Source organism: Astyanax mexicanus, chromosome 4 (genome assembly GCF_023375975.1).
Source record: "Astyanax mexicanus isolate ESR-SI-001 chromosome 4, AstMex3_surface, whole genome shotgun sequence".
Lineage (NCBI taxonomy): Eukaryota > Metazoa > Chordata > Actinopteri > Characiformes > Acestrorhamphidae > Astyanax > Astyanax mexicanus.
The window spans coordinates 26,949,644-26,972,396 of record NC_064411.1 but is presented as its reverse complement, the minus strand read 5'-3'; the positions used below and the strand labels follow the sequence as shown (position 1 = coordinate 26,972,396).

Here is a 22,753-nt window from a genome sequence, read left to right as displayed (position 1 = left end):
TTGGTATTTGAGACTAGTTATCGTGTCCCGTGACTATTGGCATGTCCCATGGTCGGTCACTAAAGAACACTGCATGGAACGTGGACGTCACTGCGCTGTCTACTGTAGGTGATAATGTTTCCTTCATCTACTATATTTCGTGTTGCCTTGCCATGAGCACAGTGGCCAGCTTTCAACCTCACTCGCAAGATAGCACCTCCCAACTTATACAAGTGGTCCTTAAAAGGACTCTGTTCTTCTCTAAAAGAGAAAAATATAGAGAGTATCCATAATTGATCTGTACACTGCTAAATCAAAAAAATAAAAATAATATAAAAATAGTAAAAATATTAAATACAACATATATTAATATATTAAAAAATTAACTTTAAAAAAAAATAGTGTGTTAATGAATTTACACTAATAGCTGGAAAAAAAATACAAATAAATAAATACCTGAGGACTGGGGGATATCTTATAATTTGTTGGAATGGCTCAATTAGCTGTGGTAGATATAGTATATTATTGTGAAATATGTAGGTATTTCTATACTAATATTTCTGTAATAATGATGTGTATGTACAATGCAGTGTGTGTGTGTGTGTGTGTGGGGGGGGGGGTTAAATGGCTGCAGCTGTGTGTGAGCCGGGGTGAGGAGTGTGTCCTACAGTGGCTGTTTCCCCCTCGGACACTTTAACAGTCCAGGTGGCCCAACATATGTCTCACACTTATCCCTGTAATACAAGAGCTAAAGAGTGCAACACGGCGTATTACAGCGCAGACAGCGCTAACCGAGACAATACGTCATCCTGCACTGCGTACACTGCTCTGATTTATCACCCGGGGACAGAAACACGCGTTACTTCTTCTATAGATCCCATTCCCTTCAGTTCGCGGGTCTCAGATTTAACTATTCACTCCGGGATTGGTGGTCTAATAACTTAGAATATCATTGAAAATTTACTTTATTTCAGAAATTCAGTTGAAAATGTGAAACTTGTATATTATTATAGATGTATTACATATAGAATGATCTATTGATTTACAAATGGCAAACTCATTAGAGTCTCTGTAAAACACAGAATCCACCGGAGATCCTATGTAAACCTATAGTTACTTTCACAAAAAAGCTAGCTAAGTAAGTAGTGTAAACAGAACTCTTTTATTAATCTCATGATTAAAATAATAAAACACTGTATGCAAAATGCAGAATCCACCGGAGATCCAACCTATAGTTACTTACACAAAATATTCTTCCACTGTCTCTCTCTCTGTGTCCCGCTCGACGTGACTTTAGTTTCCACCTGTTTTTGTTTTTTTCCGCCCGTTCTTGGACTCCCGATCTCCTTATAAGGGCGGTAGTGTATTGGAGCGCGACCCTAGCCAACCCTTAATTACCTCATATAAAAGTCCACCTTTCTATCTCTGATGTGTTGTTTGCACAAATAACACATGAACAAACTTGTTCTGACATATTGTTACTCGAGACAGTATTGCTGCCTGGCTTTAGCTCTGGCTGGCGGGGGCGGGGCCATGAATACTAATTCATGAGTTGACGTAGACATGATTTCTGAGGATTTTCTTTTACTAGCTACTGCAGACAATGGAGGCTGAGGAACAGGTTTCATATGCAGCATTCATATACAACTTAGACCGTGGCTGTAGACCCCGCTCTGTGATGCTCGTCTCCGCGGCAACAGCTTACCTTTACCCCTTTCTGCTGGAGCTCGTGAGTGCGTGTGAGCATGTGACCACCTGCGCCCATAAAAGGCTGTGGGGTGTAATGGACACGGGGGGTCACACCTGACCCACTGACCCAGTGATCAGACTGTAGGCAGGAGGACACGCATCAGCAGCGTTTATAGAGCTGAAACTCACGCCATCTGTCTCTCAGCAGTTCAGTACTTCCATGTGTTTAATAGCATCAGTGTCTTTTCAATATATTATTTTGTACAACTTATATATATATATATATATATATATATATATATATATATATATATATATATATTGTATTTCAGTTCTGTATTCAGTTCTGTATTTTTACTAGCATAAAGCATTTTTCCAATTCAGTACATCATTCAGAACATCAGTGTTTTTTTTACTCAGTATCTTGCTCCTGATATATTTCGTAACATCATTCTTTAAGTCAGTACCTTCTTGTATCTGCTCTACTTACAGCTGATGATGAGTTTCTTTGATTTTATCAAATTGAAAACCTCTGGAAAATAATCAAGGGTAAGGTGGATGATCACAAGCCATCAAACCAAGCTGAACTTATTCAAAAGCAGTGTGTAAGACTGGTGGAGGAGAACATGATGCCAAGATGCATGAAAACTGTGATTAAAAACCAGGGTTATTCCACCAAATATTGATTTCTGAACTCTTAAAACTTTATGAATATGACCTTGTTTTCTTTGCATTATTTGAGGTCTGAAAGCTCTGCATCTTTTTTGTTATTTCATCCATTTCTCATTTTCTGCAAATAAATGCTCTAAATGACAATATTTTATTTGGAATTTGGGAGAAATGTTGTCTGTAGTTTATAGAATAAAACAACAATGTACATTTTACTCAAACATAAACCTATAAATAGCAAAATCAGAGAAACTGATTCAGAAACTGAAGTACTCTCTTATTTTTATTTTATTTTCCAGAGTTGTACTAGTGTCTGTTTTTTTTCCATTCAGTACTACTTTGTACTTACTAATGTGAATGTATTTTAAAAACTGTGTTCTTACTGTACTTTAATTCAGTACTTCTTTGTACTGACCAAACTTTTTTATTCAGTGCTTCCTACTTCCTTCCTAAGTACTCAGTATTTTTTTTTCTTCAGTTCAGTCATTTTGTGTACATACCATGCTAACTATCATCAATGTTTTAGTACTTACTCTGCTTAGTAGCATATTTATTTTCTAGTTCAGTACTTCCTTGTACTTAACCGCATCAGTTTTAGCATCAGTATTTGTTAATACTGAGAATATGTTAAAGAAAGTATTAACTAGCATACACATTGGACAGTTCAGTGTAGTGGGTGGTAATGACGGTGGATTGTGACCGGTGGTTTCTGACTAGAGTTGTCCATTCAAACAGACAGTAAGTAAGAGCGTTTTCACACCAGCACTATTTGGTCCGGTTAAAAAAAACGGACTCTGGTTGGTTTGTACCCTGTAATCACACTCTGGTGCGGATCAAAACAACCCAAGCGAACTCTGAAGCGGCTTGCTTGTGGTGAGAACGTGACCCGCTCTCAATCTGACCCATCTATCAAATATACAATATATTTACCAGATAGCGCTAATTACCACAGCTATAAACAATCCTTCTCTGCTGCTCCATGCTGTTTACACACTAAGAGCGAGGTATGTGCAGCGTTCACTGCTCACAGCCATGCAACTCTGTTCTGCACATCCCATTGGAAACACTGTGTTTGAAATTTTCAACGCTCTATGTTAAAGCAGTTTCACACTGCACAGATATACACTGTGCTGGAACACTGAATCTTCTCTCTATATTTACTTTCTTGCTCCCATGTCAGACAGCTCTGACCAATCAGATCAGGAGACAATGTGCTTGAGTGGTTTATTGGTGCGCATTTTGGTGCGTTTATGTTTGTGCCTGTGTGAAAACAAACCAAACAGAGGGCAAAAATGTAAAAAAGCTCCAAGTAAACAAACTCATCAACTGATCCCTATCATAGAAACTTTCACAACTACAGGTGTGAAAATGCACTAAATCTGTTAGAAATCACTTTTTTATGGATCTGTATTGAATAGCATGTGGAAAAACAGTTTCTACAGTACAGTGTTGTATACAGTAGCTGTATATTTGATGAAATGAATATAGGAATGAATAAATGATTGAATGCATGTCCTCTCTTTTGTCTCTCCACAGCAGTAGGCTGGCACCTAGCAACCACGACCGGATACAGCGCCTACGCCACGAGTTCCAGCAGTCCAGACAGGAGGACGAGGAGCCCGATGACCGGCAGCGCACCTACAGCCTGGAGCAGCCATGGGTGAGTGTGTGAGGCGGCGCGTGTGTGTCCGTGTTCGGGATCACGTGCCGTTCAGACTCCTCCGGTGGGGATATCTGAGGAGGCCTGGGCCGCGTGGAGCTGCAGCAGCATCTGCGCTAATGCTAAGCGCTAATACTCAGCGCTAATATGCTACGTGCATCGTTAGGACTGAGACTGCATGACGAAGCATGGACGTTTCTCTAAGACACTCACACGAACTCACATGCTAACAATGCTAACCCACGCACACGGCTAATCATCCTTCCATCTGCTCATCTGTTCGTCTGGAGCGCTCACCCATCTGTCTACTCATCTACTCATCCATTCATCTACCCACTCGCCAACCAAACCACCCACCCACCTCCATCCAGTTGTTCATCCGTCTGTTTGCACCTTCTTTTCACATCTGTGAAGGGTTTTCTCAGCAGGTTTTGTCGGTCGCAGTAAGTGTGAACGTTCTGTGCCGCTATAAACGATCACAGATGTTTAAGAGCAAGTGTTGATGGGCACCTTAAAGAGGAATTCCACCTTAATTTTCCACAGAATTTCTGCGTAATTCAATGGTTGAGATGTAAAGTGTAAACGCAGTCGTTGGTTTGGTTTGGTTTAGTCCTCTGATTATTCTGATTTACAGTGCTGGTTAAAAGGTCAAGATGTCACCATGTCTACAGTGTGTATAAATATTTTCTATTTATTTATTATGATCTAAAATGACAAGTGAACCTTCATGTCTTGTATAAACCTAAATGTGTATTAATGATGATGGTAAAACAGTGATTAATAATCCCAAAAGTCCCAAAATTTTTCTTGAGTGGCTTAAAACACCCTGCATATACAGTAATATACAGTGAAATGCAAAAGTCATGGGACAGCAGTGTTTATGTATATATGTATGTATGTAGGTAAACTAATAAACTCATGGAGCGTTCCATAAGAGGACATCTTGGGAATGCCTTCATCTGTATAAATTGTGAGGTGTTATCTGGTAAGCGTGGTTGAACACATTACCAACCACAGTGGAAAGTGATCAGTAGTGATGGTGACCGGTGGCATCTGGCTAGAATTGTCCATGCAAACAGACAATCTCTGCCAAAAATCACATCCACGTTTTGTGTAGGAGACCCCACATACTAGTGCATCTAACAACATCCTCTGCTGACAGCTTTTATGGAGATGAGGATTTTATTTTTCAGCAGGACTTGGCACACTGCCCACACTGTAGCCAAAAGTACCAATTGGTTTTATATAATATTCTAAATTTCTGAGACACAGATTTTTTGGGTTTTAACTGGATGTAAGCCATAATCATTATAATCAACAATAAAATAAATAAACGCCTAAAATAGATCACTCTGTGTTTAATACATCTATATAATATATGAGTTTCACATTTTGAACTGAATTACTAACATAAAGTTAATTTTCAATGATATTCAAATTTTTAAAATGCACTAGTACACACATCCCACAGCTCAATGCAGCATTACATGGGATGTGACAAAAGTCATGGGACATAGCATGGCATGTCAGTGTAGAGTTCATTCTCTCTAACCAGTCTTTTTTTTTTTTTTTCTACAAAGTAGCTTTTATTGGCTTTGGATTCAAATGTTTTTTTTTATATATATTTTGTTCCATTCACCACAAGATAGTATATTAAGCAAAATTTTAGACAATGAGACGATACATTTTAGGGAGTGTTCTGCTAAAGGAATTCTCCAGTATTATTGTCATTGATCTTCTACAGTGACAACATACAGACACTTAATATCGTCGATATAGTCTTTTATTTTATGTCCCATGACTTTTGCCATGTCCTTTGGAAACTAAAGAGCCCCACACTGAGCTGTGGGATACATTTGTGGGGTCTCCTAGACTAAATGTGAATGTGATTGTCTGTTTGGATGGTCAATTCCAGCCAGAAGCTGCTGGTCACCATCATTTCCACCCACTGCACTGCACAGTGCTGTCCACTGTGCGTGGATCAAGGACTTCAGAACTTCAATTACAAGATAACACCTCACAGCATATACAGTATGGGGATGTTCCCATGTTGTCTCTTAAATCAGCTCTTCGTGATCAGTTGTTCAGCTGCTGTGCCATGACTTTTCTGTCATGTCTGTATTTTCAGTGTTTTGTTTTGTTGAGTTTATGGATTGTCTAACAGGTGATAGTCTCTGTTAATGGAGCATATTGTACGGAATCAGCAGGAAAACACTGCAGGGTTTTGTGTTGAGCAGAGTGACTCAGTAACTTGGCGCTGGCTTTAGTTGGACTGCTCCAGCTCTGTTAAGATACATTACAACAAAGCTTCTCAGCTAACGGTCCTGCAGAACTGCAGTTTGACACAGTGGATCTGATTCAACAGGAACTTGATCATTAGTTTAATTAATTAGTTTAATGTTGCACTGGAAACACTTTACAGTAAAGCTCATAATAACAGTACTTACAGCAGTAATAAACATTCTTAAATGGCTAAGACATATCTGTCTCAACTAATTATTACTGTATTTTTCACACTATAAGGCTCATAATGCGACACTAGTAAGGAACATACCTAAGTAAGTTAAGTAAAGCTAAGCTAAGTAAACAAAACTGTAATATACACAGATTTCTCTTCTGAAAACTGTTTTTTTTTTCAACATATTTAAGTGTGTAAAGCGCCTCCATTTATTTACAGTAAGCTCAGATTTACAGATTTCTCCAGCACTAAACTAAGGCTGGAGCATTAGCCTAATAGTGCTAGCGGTTAGTGGCTAATGCCGCCCAACAGAGCTATACTGATTAACCCTGAGTTTTATAGTAAGCCAGGGCGATATTAGCTAGTGTTTTTTCTCACGTAGCTTGTTTTAACACTGTAAATGTGCAGACTACAGGCTGATAATGCTCAATATTAAACAGCAAAAAAGTTTGCGCTTAGCACGGTTAATGGCTAATGCTAATACTGCTCTACCAGTGCTAGCCGGGGTTTAAAAGCAGGCTACAGTCCAATGAAAGAGCTAGTGCTTAGCATGGTTAGTGGCTAATCTGCTCCAGCAGTGCTTAGTGCGGTTAGCAGCTAATGCTAATCCTGCTGAAGAACTAAACTGAGGAAAATTAAACGATTATTAGAGCACCTTATAGTGGGGAAAAATATGGAAATTGACATTATTAAACATTACTACATTTTAATGATTAAGAAATTTGTAAATAATAATAAACTGAGACATTAGTTCAAATATATATATATTTATATATATGATTAATAATGTCTTTTACTATTAACTAGTGATAATTAGTTGAGACATTCTGTCATAAGTACTGTTAATGATTGTACCCGGTTAATGAATGAAGACTTTTATGGTGCTTCAAATGGTTCTTTTCTGAGGGAAGCCACTTAGGAACCACTTTTAATACCATAAAGAACCATAAAGATATCTGTCATATTTTTTAACATTCTTAAAAAGTCTCAAAAACCTTCAGCTACACACACTTGCTAATAGGATGTGTCCCAAATCGATACTACACATTGATACTATAAGAATATAATATACTAGTGCAACTCAGAAAAAAAGAAAATCATTGAAAAGTTACTTTATTTCAGTAATTTAGTTGAAAATGTGAAACACATATATTATATAGATGTATTAAACACAGAGTGATCTATTTTAAGCATTTATTTCTTTTATTGTTGATGATTATGGCTTACAGCCAATAAAAACCCAAAAATCAGTGTCTCAGAAAATGAGAATATTACTAATGAAGACCAATTGGTTCTTTAGGCAGTGTGAACAATGTGCCAAGTCCTGCTGGAAAATGAAATCCTCTCTCTCCAAACCATCACTGATTGTAGAAACTTCACACTAGACCTCAAGACTCTTCCTCCAGACTCTGCTCTCTTAATTTACAAATGAAATGTAAAATTTACTGATGATCAGTGATGGTTTGGAGAGACATGCTGATCATCTGCTGGTGTTGATCCACTGTGTTTTATTATCAAGTCTAAAGTCAGTGCAGTTTTGTTTTCCCACAAAATCTTACAGCACTTCATACTTCCCTCTGCTGACAACTTTTATGGAGATGCAGATTTCATATTGCAGCAGGACTTGGCACACTGCCCACACTGCCAAAAGTACCAATTGATCTTATATAATATTCAAATTTGTTTGAGACACTGATTTTTGGGTGTCATTGACTGTCAGCCGTAATCAACAATATAAGTAATAAATGCTTAAAATAGATCACTTTGTGTTTAATACATCTATATAATATAGGAGTTTCACATTTTGAACTGAACTACTGAAATAAAGTAACTTTTCAATTACATTCTAATTTTATGAGAAGCACCTGTATATTCATTTTCAAAACTTACATTTTTTGGTGAGAAAAATCTAACTTAAGTGTATTGTGTTTTTTTGTTTGTTTATGTTTTTGTGTCTTTTTTTGAGCCACTGAAACAAGTCTGAAATAAAGTTAACCATTTCAGTTCAAGGAGTTCAAAGAGGTCTTGGGTCACACTGATCTAAAATCACATTTATTTTTAAGCATCCAATCATGAATGAATTGTTGTTAACTGACCACTCTGCAACTGTCCCACAGTATCTGTTCTTAAGTAATAACTGCTGGGCTTGGGGATCTACAGTATGTTGATAAAATATCCCATTTAAACTAGGGCTGCATAACATATAATTTCAGCATCGTCTTCACAATGTGTGCATGCACAATAGTCCCATCACAGGATGTGTAGTGTCACATAAGGCACATTTAACCAAGTTTATCATGCTTTTACTATTGGATTCAAAATGAAAATTTGCACAATATTATTATACTTGACAAAACTACCAGAGGCAAAGTATATATATATGCCAATTTCCATTTATTTGGCTTTTTTTTTTTTTTTTAATAGATATACAGAGTTCATTGTTTGATGTTACGGTATGTTGCATCATTGACTCCTAGTGAAATCAATTAAATATGCATGTACTTTTCTTTAGAAAACACAATATACAGCTCTGGAAAAAATGAAGAGAGCACTTCAGTTTCTGAATCAGTTTCTCTGATTTTGCTATTTATAGGTTTATGTTGGAGTAAAATGAACATTGATGTTTTATTCTATAAACTACAGACAACATTTCTCCCAAATTCCAAATAAAAATATTGTAATTTAGAGCATTTATTTGCAGAAAATAAGAAATGTCTGAAATAACATAAAAAAAGATTATGACCTCAAACAATGCAAAGAAAACAAGTTTATATTCATAAAGTTATATATTATATATATTATAAGAGTTTAGAAATATTTGATGGAATAACCCTGTTTTTTTAATCTCCTCCACCAGTCTTACACACTGCTTTTGGATAACCTTATGCTACTTCACTCCTGGTGCAAAAAAAATTCAAGCAGTTCAGTTTGGTTTGATGGCTTGTGATCATCCATCTTCCTCTTGATTATATTCCAGAGGTTTTCAATTTGGTCAAATCAAAGAAACTCATTTTTAAGTGCTCTCTCTTTTTTTTTTCCAGAGCTGTGTATTGCAGATAATCAAAATATCATTTTTCCAATATTGTGCAGCTAATTCAAACTAATGAGAAATTGTAGCAAACAACTGTAATTCTACAGATTCTGTCAGAAGTGTACTATATCATATTCTACTAATATTTTTATTTTTATGTTTATTTTTGCAACTGTAAAAGGTCTTCCTGTCAGGACAGTTACTTGTGTCGAAATCAAACTACATTAAAGCAGCATTTTTTTTCCTTTTGTAAAATTCATTAGTGTTCCTGAATGACCGTTTCTGCAAGATCTAATAGATTTATTCTAAAAGCAGAGTCTGGTAGGTTTTCTCTCTAATTTAACAGTATTTTATTAATGAACAAAATGAACAAAGCAGTTTACTCAATCATTAAAACATTATTCAGACACACAGCTCTTTATTTACATTAAAAGTAGTAGTTTCCCATAACATTTGGAATATCAGTGTAATATCACGGGAATTTAGAAATGTTTCTTTCTCATTATGCTGTATTATGGTAAGTTTTTACAGTTTTCCAGTTTTGTTCAACAGTTGGCAGCAGTTGCTATGCAACATAATGTGGATCAAGCTTGGATAGACCAGTTTCTTAATGGATCTTTTAAACCTGTGTTGTTTGTGTGTTTTTCATATGAAGGATTTTCTAAATTGCATCATAAAGTGCATGATTGACTCGCCTTTTCTTTGTTATCAAACACTGTATTTACTTAAATTATTTGTACGAAGCCCTACCTAGTATAGTGTTTGATTGATTTTGTTGTTTTTTTTTGTCTGTGCGAACGATAATTTATTGATATGTGTGCTTCAATTCAATTGTTCTAATTGTGTCTTATTGTTGTTGTTAGTTTTTTTGTGTATTGTTTTTTGTTCTTTGTACTGTGTATTAAGATGACAGTATTTTCACTATAGATAAGCTTATGCTGCAGATTTGACTCTACTAAACTCTTTCTACAAAGCTTTTTAAAAGGTCTTTTTCTCAGTTTTCTGCAGATGTTTTCAGGTTGTACTCGTTTTCTCTCCTCTCCTCCCCCTCTAGTCTTAAAAACTGATCTTTAAAGCATTTTTCTGGCCTTTTTAAAACCTGAAAAAGAGAATAAAGAAGGGTGGGTTTGCTACTGGCTGAGCTCCAGTGTTTTCTTTAGCCTAATGTCTCACAGACGCAGCGCAGGAGGGAATCCCTCATAAGGAATGCTGGGAATGTTGTGGCTGAACTGACATTTTTTTCATAGTTATTTCAGTCCCACTTTATAATAAGTGTGTCTAATATTTGTGTGGTTACGGATTCTAACATTCTATATAATAACAGTGTAACTGCTGGTGAAATGTTCATATTACAGTTGTACAGGTTATGTGAGTTTTCACATGTAATAATGTGTGTTGTTTAAGTTATGCATAAATATACAGCTCTGAAAAAAAATGAGAGCACTTAAAAATATTGAGTTTCTTTGATTTTATCAAATTAAAAACCTCTGGAATATAATCAAGAGAGTTAAAAGTTAAAGTTATCCAAAAGCAGTGTGTAAGACTGGTGGAGGAGAACATGATTCCAAGACGCATAAAAACTGTGATTAAAAAAACAGGGTTATTCCACCAAATATTTTCTGAACCCTTAAATCTTTATGAATATTAACTTGTTTTCTTTACATTATTTGAGGTCTGAAAGCTCTGCTTCTTTTTTGTTATTTCAGCCATTACCCACTTTCTGCAAAAAAAAAAAATGCTTTAAAAGACAATATTTTTATTTGGAATTTGGGAGAAATGTTGTCTATAGTTCATATAATAAAACAACAATGTTCATTTTACACAAACATAAACCTATAACCTATAAACCTATGTGTGGTTTGTAACTGGGGCTTTGGTTGTTTTTTAAAACTAAAGATCATTATTCAGATTTCAATACGCCAAGATGTACAACATATTCTGCTTTGTCTGACTAAACTGGTATTTTTCAGACAAAAAATCATAATTTGTTGCTCCTTAAGTATGAATTTTATCAGTCAGATATTAAGGAGCAGTAAAACCACTGAAGCACAGTGTTATAAGGGTGAGTTTTCAGTGAAGTTACTCCAGAACTAAGGCTGGGTGCAGCAGTAGTCTGCATTAGCTGCATTAGCTGATAGCACCCTGGGTTACTGAAACACTCAGGGTTTCTCAGTGTAGCGCTATTGTGTGGCATTTATGTCACACTAGCGCTGTGGTTAGCAACTAATGCTAATGGTGTGGCACCCAGCCTTAGTGCTGGATAAACTTCACTATAAAGTTATATTAGACAAACTATTGGAAATCTAAGCTTACTGTAAATAAATGGAAGCAATTAACTCACCCAAATAAACAGTTTCCTGGAGAGCAATATGTGTAAATTAACATCCAGCACTTTATCCAGAACTTTAAAACACAATGTTTTTTCTGTTTTATTTTTTTATTATTATTTATTTATTTATTTATTTTTTAAGAATTACAGTTTTGTTTACTTTGGCGCTTCCCCATTAGAAGGGAAACATGGTGACACCCTTGTTAACTTCAATGTAGGCATTGATTTTTAATGTGCCTTATTGTCCGAAAAATACAGTAAAATTACATGTAATAACCTGTACAACTGTAATTGATTTGTAATAATGCATACTTTATCAGGACTTACACTGCAATTACATTGATTAATTGTTAATTGTGTAACTACATTTTTATTAGCCACACTTATTGCAACAATGGATCTTTATTACTTTATTTCTATGTATAGATGTGTAGTGGAGAATAACTTATTCGATCATAACGGAGAAACAGAGTCATATGCACCACAAGCTTGGTCATGTTTACATCCAGAGATCAACCATAGCAATTAAAACCACCTCGCTATGCTTTTAAGCTCCACTGATCATATAAGACACTTTGTAGTTGTATAATTACAGACTGTGGTTCTGTATCTGTTTCTTTGTGTACTTTATTAATATCCTTCTTCAATGTTCAGGACCCCACAGGAGAGAAAACCTCCACAGAGCAGCTGTTATTATTATTTGTCTGAACGACAAAAGAGCTAGCGATGAGTGGCTAATGCTAATGATGTTCCAGCAGTGCTAATTGGTGTTAAAAGTACACTACAGGCTGTTAATACTTACCACTGAGCGGCCAAAAAGGTAGCACTTAGCACAGTTAGCGGATAATGCTAATGCTGCTCCAGCAGTGCTAGTTGGGGTTAGAAGCTGATAATGCTCACCTCTGAACTATTAAAGAGTTTGCGCTTAGCAAGGTTAGTGCTAAGCTAATGCTACAGCTAATGCTAATACTGCTCCAGTCTCTGTGCTGGAGAACTAAACTGAAACTCCTGTATAACTCTGTACTTCAGCAGAGTGACTTTACTGCTCCTTAATACCTGACTGATAGAATTTATAAATAAGAATCACCTGATTATAAGGTGCACTGACAATTTTTGGGAACATTAAGGGATTTTAACTGCACCTTATAGTGAGAACAATACAGTAGGTAGTGCTCCTGTATGATCAGTGAACCTGGAACAATGGATAATGGGTGTAGAATCAGGGAGGTGGTTCTAAATATACATCTATACATGTTCTAAAATAGTTATTGCAAGTTATATTGAACTAATCTTCCATAATCATTGTTGCTGAGCTCAGTATTACTCGTTTTGTTTAAATGTATGTTTGTAATAAGAATTAATGTTTCAGCCAAGTAAGTTTGTGCTAAATAAGCAGCATTTGAAAATATACTGCAGTCATTTTACAGGTAATTTGCTACTATTAATTAAGTATTAATTGCCAACAAGCAAATCAAACATCTTCTAACCTGTTAATACTTTAAAGTATATTTATCTATATTTAATTGCTCATCACCGTTATTTCCAAGGCAATGTATTTTCTATAAAAAGTAATTATGATGACAGATTATTTACATATATTATTGTGACAGTATGTAATATCCACTATAGGGATCACATTTACAGGAATTTAATCCATAAATAAACTACAATAAATGTAAATTGCCCTCTATACTTCACAGAAATAGCCACATCAAGTCAGGTCCTTTATTCTACAGGCATTTTTATCTTTCCATCTGAATGATACAAACACACAGTGGAGTGATTTCACCTTCCTGCAGGACCATGATGCAACCTGCAGCAAAACAATACAAAACACACTACAATACAGAAGTTATATGTGCAAGCATAAACAAACACAGAACCAGAACAATACAATAAAATCAAGAGTTGTGAGAACAATTATAACACATGAAAAATGAAAATCTTAAAATGCTATTTTACATAGTTAATCATCAGAACTGAGAGATGGAGTTTACTGTATATAACTAAGCCCACAGGACTGAAGAAAGTAAGTTGTAGAATATAATGAATAAAGACGTACATTTCAAAGTCAGGACACGCCCACATTTATTAAAACTGAAACTGTGTAAAATTAGAATGAGGTGCAGCGGCTGCAGATGATGGGCATCATTAGACAAGCTCAGATATGTAATAGTGTCGATCAATTAAAAAAATAATCCGATTAATAAAGGCAATATTGTGTGATTAACTGCGATCAAACAATAGAATAATTTGTTTAAATATTCAAAGAGATATTTTTCAAAAGCCCAAGTAAGACAAAAGTTTAATATCAATTTACAAGTCAAGTCAGGAGGCTTTTATTGTCATTACATCTGAGTACAGGTACACAGTGTGATGAAATTACGTTCCTCCGGAAACATGGTGCAACATAGAACCACAAGCAATAGACAACATAACGTGCAGGAGTGACGACAGTGCAACATAAAATTATAAAATTATAACACTAAATTACAATAAATACAAAGGACGAGACAATTTAAAGACAGGACAGTGCAGTACCAATACGGTATAATAAAGTGTATAGTGGGGATAAGGTGCAGAGATGTGTGACATACTGTAACATATAGAACATATATAATCACAGCAGTTACTGAGGTAGAGTTTATAGTTTTTAAGAGTGCAGCAAATAAAGTCATGTCAGCCTCTGTGTGCTGACTGGGTGTGTGTGTGGGTGAAGTTCAGTTCTTGTGAGTGTAAAGGGGGGGGGGGGGGTGTACAGTTTAGTTTTGTGTGAGTGTGTTGGGTGAGTGGTGGGTGGGGTGGGGGTTCAGTTCTGTCTCTGTGCGTTGAGAAGTCTGACTGCCTGGTGGATGAAGCTGTTGCAGAGTCTAGTAGTGGAGGCTCGGATGCTCCTGTATCTTCTGCCGGACGGCATCAGACCGAAGAGTCCGTGTGAGGGATAGGTGGGGTCGTCCACAATGCTGGTGGCTTTGCGGATGCAGCGTGTGGTGTAGATCTCGGTGATGGAGGGAAGAGAGACTCCGATGATTTTCTCAGCTGTCCCCACTATCCGCTGTAGGGTCTTGCGGTCTGAGGTGTTGCAATTCCCAAACCAGACGGTAATGTAGGTGCTCAGAATGCTTTCTACAGTCCCTCTGTAGAACATGGTGAGGATGGGAGGTGGGAGATGTGCTTTCCTCAGTTTCCGCAGGAAGTAGAGGCGCTGCTGGGCTTTCTTGGTTATGGAGCTGGTGTTGAGGGACCAGGTGAGGTTCTCTGCAATGTGAACACCGAGGAACTTGGTGTTATCCACAATTTCCACAGCAGAGCCGTTGATGTTCAGCGAGTGGTGGACACCTGGAGCTCTCCTGAAGTCAACAACCATCTCCTTGGTTTTATCCACGTTAAGAGATAGGTTGTTGGTTCTGCACCAGTCCGTCAGCCACTGCACCTCCTCTCTGTATGCTGACTCGTCGTTCTTGCTGATGAGGCCAACTACAGTTGTGTCATCAACGAACTTGATGATGTGGTTTGAGCTGTACTTTGCAGTACAGTCATGAGTCAGCAGAGTGAACAGCAGTGGGCTGAGCACACAGCCCCGGGGGGCGCCAGTGCTCAGTATGGTGGTGCTGGAGGTGTTGTTTCCAATCCTGACTGATTGTGGTCTCTCAGTCAGGAAGTCTAAAACCCAGTTGCAGAGGGAGGAGTTCAGGCCCAGCAAGCTCAGTTTTCTGATCAGATGCTGAGGGATGATGGTGTTGAATGCTGAACTGAAGTCGATGAACAGCATTCGAACATAGCAGTCTTTGTTGTCCAGGTGGGTGAGAGCCAGGTGGAGCTCAGTAGAGATGGCATCATCCATTGATCTGTTTGGACGATACGCAAACTGCAGAGGGTCCAGTGAGGACGGGAGGTGGTTTTTGATGTGCCTCATGACCAGCTTCTCAAAGCACTTCATGATGATGGGAGTAAGTGCAATGGGACAGTAGTCATTAAGGCAGGACCCTTGAGACTTCTTCGGCACAGGGACGATGGTGGTCGTCTTGAAGCACGTCAGCACGATTGCAGTATTCAGAGAGATGTTGAAAATGTCCGTGAGAACATCCTGGAGTTGTTCTGCACATCCTCTGAGCACTCTGCCAGGTATGCTGTCTGGTCCTGGGGCTTTCCGAGGGTTGACTCTGAGTAGAGTTTTCCGCACATCAGCTGAGGACAGGCACAGTACCTGGTCGTTTGGAGGAGGTGTAGTCTTCCTTGCTGTCGTGTAGTTCTGTGCTTCGAACCTTGCGTAGAAGGAGTTCATTGCATCTGGAAGGGAGGCATCACTGTTACAAGCAGGGGGGGTGACTTGTAGTTGGTGATGGTCTGGATGCCCTGCCACATGCGCCGAGTGTCAGTAGTGTCCTGGAAGTGGGCGTGGATTTTCTTTGCGTAGGTGCGCTTTGCCTCTCTGATCCCCCGGGAGAGCTTGGCTCTAGCTGTTCGGAGGCCAGCCCTGTCCCCTGACTTAAAGGCCTTGTCTCGGGATCTCCACGTCTTCAAGTCATCTCCAAGTCATCCACGGCTTCTGGTTGGGGCGGGTTGTGATGGTTTTGGAGACAGTAACATCCTCAATGCACTTGCTGATGTAGCCAGTCACTGAGTCTGTGTACTCCTCCAGGTTGATGGAGTCATCAGAGGTAGCAGCTTCTCTGAACATGTCCCAGTCAGTGTGCTCAAAACAGTCCTGAAGAGCAGAGATGGCTCCTGGAGGCCAGGTTGTAACTTGCTTCTTCTCTGATTTGGCACGTCTGATGAGCTGTCTGTATGCTGGGATGAGCATGACAGTGATATGATCAGAGTAGCCATAGTGGGGGCGGGGCTCTGCTCTGTACGAACCGGGAATGTTAGTATACACACAATCGAGCAGGTTAGCTCCACGGGTTGGAAAATCCACATGTTGGTGAAAGCTGGGCAGCAGAGCCTTCAGATTACTGTGATTGAAATCACCAGCAACAATAAACAGTCCGTCGGGGTGTGAGTTCTGGAGTTTGGAGATAACAGTGTACAGTTCTTGCAGAGCGTTAGCATTAGCACTGTTAGCATTAGCATTAGCACTGGGTGCTACATACGCGCAGTAGCATAGCATGCCGCTCACCTCAATCGCGGAGTCCAGGATGGAGTTCGTTAACCACGTCTCCGTGAAAACGAATACACAGCAGTCTCTGAACTCGCGCTGGGATGTCCGCTGGAGCCGGAGATAGTCAATCTTGTTCGGCAGGGAGCAAACGTTGGAGAGAAGGAGAGATGGAACCGCTGGCCGGCTGGAGTTAGCCATTAGCTTAGCGCGGACACCGGCTCTCTTACCGCGCTTTCGGCTCCTCGCACAACGCTTGCGGAGAGACCGCTTCCGGATAGCAGGCTCAGGAAACGCCGCGGATCTTAGCAGGCCTAGCGCGCGTAGCTCCGCTCGTAGACCGTCTGTAAGTACAGATTTTTGTTGATTTTGCAGGTCTAGCAGGGTCTGTCGGTCGTAAGTTGTTCCCATAGCGAACTTTTGCATGATTGCCAGTTCAGATCGGATTATTTACACAGAAAAACAAACAAAAGCACCGTGTTTTGCTTCCGGAGTAGCCGCTGCGACTGCTCGCGCCGCCGACATTCAAGTGTACTTGATACAAAATGGTATTATTGAAACCTTTAGTGGCATTACCGTGTTAAAATCAGCCACAATATCCTTCTTTTCTCCAGTTAAACAGGGCTCTTTAAGTTTTTTTGCACCTTTTGAGGACTAAATGATTCTGTACTCAGGAGGAAAGTTTTTCACTCTTTTCTGAGTGAATAATTGCTTTTTGCTGTTGTTTTTCTATTTTACTTAATAGAAGACACTCATACAGTGAGGAGCAGCAACAGGAGCTCCTCAGATAAAGTGCTGTTCTCATTTCTCTCCAGGAAGCATAGAGCTGAGCTACTGTTAATTCAGTTTGTTAGCTTGTTATGCTAACTGGCTAGTGTTAACTTACAAGCCGTGTCAGTGTCAGTGTGCTTCTTTGGTTGTGCTGTTCTACACAGCGCTTTGCAGTGCCTCTAGTGGCATGGTGGTATGTAAAAAAATGTACCAGATGAACCGGTATACCGCCCAGCACTGGTGTATATGTAGAGCTAGCTAGCTAATGTTTCAAATGATTTAAAAGTTTCAAAGTAGTTTTCTTGGTGCAACCCATTAAATTTCCGTAACTTATAAACTTTATAAACTTTATGTTCAAACTAGGCAATGATAGGACTTGTGTTCAGTTGGTGCAATTGGCTAAAACTTTGTCTAAACTTTTCTATTAGGAAATTTGACTTGTCCTACATGGACCCAGACGATTTCATCATGAGAGTTTAAATGAAACACAATTTTCTATATTAAATTATTACTGTAGCTGCTTTAGGGTCAGTGCACGTATGTGGTAAATCCATCACCACCTACAAAATAGGATCTGCAATGGAGCAAAACATCCGTCTCAGTAGCTGTACAGTGATCAGACACATTCAGACTGATTCTGATCATAGCTGGAGCAGGTGATTGGCTCTTTCAGATCTATAATTTACACTTTCTCATCTCTCCCTCATTCTGCTGTCTCTTTGTGTCTCACTGATGGCGGGATTGGGTCGATATCTGAGCGACTGAGAGCCTGTGCTTTGAAATTCTTCTCTGATCCGTCTGAAACAATAATCCAAGAGTTTCATCATCTTCATCTTGCTTTTAACTGGATCCATGAACATGTTTCATCGTAAGGCATGAAATAATTATATTTTTTACGTTGCTGTGTTCTTGCCAGACGCCATCTTCCAGAACTCAAGGTTACATTTACCATGAACAATAAAAGTTTCTGGATATGTTCTTGCTCTGTCCTGAAGAGAAATACCCAGCATTGACTGTTAGGATTTTATCTAAATAACACACCTAAGACTAATTTTAAATAGGGCTGCAACGATTAGTCGATATAATCGACAATGTCAATTATTTAAATTTGTCAACTACAAATTTCATTGTCGACTAATTGTTAATTTGTAACAGTACTGCATAACACAAAGTGCTGGGTACAAAAGTGCAATGGGAGACTTAGTTTGTGTCTCCAAAAGTGCCCAAACACAACAGATTACATATTTAATCATTAAATATCAGTACTCTCCATGTTTATACAACATTTAGATGTTTAGATGCCATTTAAACCTCATCGTTTTTAGAGATGTCAGAAATAATCGTTGACTAATCGAATAATCGATGAAATAATCGTCAGATTAGTCGACTACCAAAATAATCATTAGTTGCAGCCCTAATATAAAAACAGATACAAATCCAATCACTCAAACCACTTCAGGAGATGGTCTGAGACGCATTTAAACCAGATACAAATCTGATCACTCAAAACACTTCAGGAGATGATCTGAGACGCATTTAAACCAGATACAAATCTGATTACTCAAACCACTTCAGGAGATGATCTGAGACGCATTTAAACCAAATACAAATCTGATCACCCAAACCACTTTAGAAGGTGGTCTGAGACGCATTTAAACCAAATACAAATCTGATCACTCAAACCACTTTAGAAGGTGGTCTGAGACGCATTTAAATCAAATACAAATCTGATCACCCAAACCACTTTAGGAGATGATCTGAGACGCATTCAAACCAAATACAAATCTGATCACTTAAACCACTTCCGGAGATGATCTGAGACATGTTTAAAACAGATACAAATCTGATCACTCAAACCACTTCTGGGGATGACTGGAGCATGCTATTAAAGCAGAAATAAATCTGATCATTAGGGAGGTGGTCTTCACTGTTCAGCAGCTTCTAAATGACACACAGTTAAATGGAATAACTTCTACCTACACCTGTGTGAGGTGTAAACTTCTGAAGCAGGGGTCTGCAATTAAGTTTGGCTGCGAGCCAGATATTTTCCAAGCCATTACGTGGCGGTGCCACAAAAAAAAAAATCAGTTTCGAAAAATGAAGTGTAATAGGATGGAGTGCTACAGACTATTAGCTCTCCAACCCAGAGGGTTGTTGAACCCAATTGCAGAACAGTTGAATTCAAAGCAGGTAAACCCAAGAAAAACTGAAAAAATAAATAAATAAACACATCGCTCCTCACGCGGGATCGAATCTGTGTTGTCAGGGTCGAGTTTACAATATACTACTACTATAAAAAAATGCCCTTATAAGGAGATAGGAGCCCAAGAACAGGTGGAAAAATGAGAACGGCAAAAACTAAAGTCATGCCAAGCGCGACAAAGAGAGAAGGGGGAGGAATGTAAACAAAAGCTCACCAGAGCAGCATTTTACTTATTTTTTTTTCTTTATCTTTCATTATAGTTTGAACAACCTCACAGGTCAGATGTTTCATGCTTCTAGTCTCAACACTGGCCAAACAGCAAGTTTATCTCTAGTTTAGGTGTGACATTCATATGCAGATATTTTAATTAGTTATGGTTTTGATGTCTAAATGTATTTTTAGTTTATGAAATCTTTGTTCTGTAGGGCTGCTCCCTTGTTGCAGGTCATTTGATTGGCTGTTTCTTTGCCTAGAACACAATGCTTTCCTTCACCCTCTTGCTCACCCAGATATCGTTCGTAGGGCTTGAACTTGGGGTTAGCGTTTTCTGTGTAGTCCATCTTCTGAGTCTATTCCCACTGCAGATTAGCTCTGAGAGCATGCTGTGCTTGTTTGTAGTGGGGTCTGGGTAACTCCAGCATTAGCTATAACCCTCTTCAGTGTTTTTCTGAAGGTCTTTGCCCTTCTCCTCTTGAAGCAGCATTCTGAGCTGGTAATAATCAGGGTGCTTTCTGTTCCCTGTTGTGTCTAATTTGGTGTTTGGGGTCTTGTGTGGACTTACCTGCTGGCTTTTATCCAGTAGACCAGTTGTTGCTCTGTTTTGGAGGCACTGATAAATGTGCCTCTTTACAGAAACTGCAGATTTTACACTGGATGGTGGATACACACCCAGGATTGCTGCAAATTTATTTCACCATGCAGTTACAGTTTAGTTTCAGGTAGGACTGCAGCTATTGACTAGCAATCGAGTACTCTACTGAAAAATCGATTTGATTAATCGAGTAATCAGATAAAACATATTTGCTGGCTTAAAGAGCAATTAAAATACACAAGAGAAAACAAGACGTTTCACTTAATAATGAATGAATTTGTTTTATTTTTAAATTCATAACATACATTTCCACATGGCAAACACAAAAAGATAAAAATAAAACACAAAATAGAAACAAATACCACAAGTAATAATTTAATGATGTATACTTATTAAAATAAGCTTTAACATGTATTTATTGTTAACATTCTTAATTGTTATATTCTCAATTAAAAACCTCCGCCACCTCCTCCTTCTTCCTGTGTGTGGGTGACGCTAAGTAACACTAAGCTGCATGAACAGGATTCAAACCGGTGATCTCCCAAACATAGTGGCAGCGCTTTAGACAGCTGGACCACTTGAAGGCCTACTCCTTACATTTTAAAAATAGATTTGTTACTCTTTCTATTTCATTTCAGCTTTTTTTTCCATTCTGACTTCTCATTGTTTAAAATAAAACCCGTATCCAGATTAATTTTTCCATCCAGATAGAGTGAATCTGATTGTGATTGGATGAGAAGTATAATAATATTCCATTCCACTCCGACCCCCCCCAAAGGTACATATCAGACGTATGTAGTCTAGTTTGAAGATGATCGGTGCAGAGACTCAAGAGAACTTTAGACAACTAAGCTTCTTTAATATATTTGCATTATATTGTGTGTGTGTGTATATATATATATATATATATATATATATATATATATTTTTTTTTTTTTTTTTTAGTTAAAGGACCAATATGTAACAAATGTTCAGTAGTAAATGATAAAATGATCAGGATGTATCATCAGATATTAAGGAAACATGTTGAGTGAAAGTACTGGCAGCTCTTGTCAGCAGGGCTTCAGCAGTACGTTCCTAGTTTAAGTGTTCAGTTTTGTCCTCTGTCTCCTCCTACTGCTCCTTCCCCAACACTCACTCCACCCACCGAGGTTGCCAGCACATACAACAAGCGCAGCACAGCAAAAGAGCTAGCAGAGCTGTTTCAGTTAAACCTAAGCTGCTACACAGCTTAAAAAGCCTCAGCTTGTCTCAAAAAAGTGACCGAAGCAGGAATATAACAAGAGTGAATACTGGCAGTGAGTTCGAACGGTGGAGACTTAGAGCTCAAATAAACTACAAGACCGACCCAGAGCTGCTACTTTTCTCCAGAACAGGTAAGATAACTGGCTAGCTAATTCAGTCAGGTACTTTCACGGAGCTCGCGTGGTCCGGCACACCGTGTATTTCTCCTCTCGCTCGTACTCTAAGTTCTCTTCATCTCCTACTAGTCTAAAATTTGTGTAGATTCAGCCTCTTGAATTTGGTAATCCAAAAATCCTCGTGTTTGGGCAGGGGTGGGCGGAGCAGACTACTCTCTGTGGTGTTTTGAAATTAGACTGCTGAAGCCATTTCACACACACTCTCTCAGTTCCTACATAATGTACCTTTAAAGAGTAAAAAGCTTGAATTCATTTTCAACTTCTACCTACAGAGTAATAATTGTGAATACTTTTCACACCTTTGATCCCAGAGTTGTAGCTAATTGAGTATTTACAGTGTGTTGGGTTGGGCTGGGTTGGGGACAGTCACCCTGTACGTCTCACACTGCCTCTAGCAATCAGTCAGTCAGGCTGGAAGTAGAACACTGCTTACAAATGATGTAACAGGGCCTGACATTCATAATGTGTGTTAGTGTGTGTTTTCTTGGTTTTTGTTAATGGGACTGGTTTAATGTTCTGACACTTCACACACTCATCCCTCAGCATCCCTCGCCTGCTGTCTCCACAGCAACACAGCCTGAGCCGACTGTACCAGTCAATCCCAGATCCCCGTATCCCAGTCCCCTCCCTCCTC

At 38.6% G+C, this 22,753-nt stretch overlaps 1 protein-coding gene across 2 annotated transcripts in view; it reads left to right on the top strand.

Moving 5' to 3' along the window:
- pard3ab (par-3 family cell polarity regulator alpha, b) overlaps positions 1 to 22,753 on the top strand; it is a 228,054-nt gene that overhangs the window by 195,106 nt on the left and 10,195 nt on the right. For both annotated transcript variants that reach the window (XM_049478959.1, XM_049478958.1), the window contains one exon: positions 3,874 to 3,997. In XM_049478959.1, the coding sequence (XP_049334916.1) occupies positions 3,874 to 3,997 (124 nt within the window). The remainder of the gene's footprint in view (positions 1 to 3,873; positions 3,998 to 22,753) is intronic.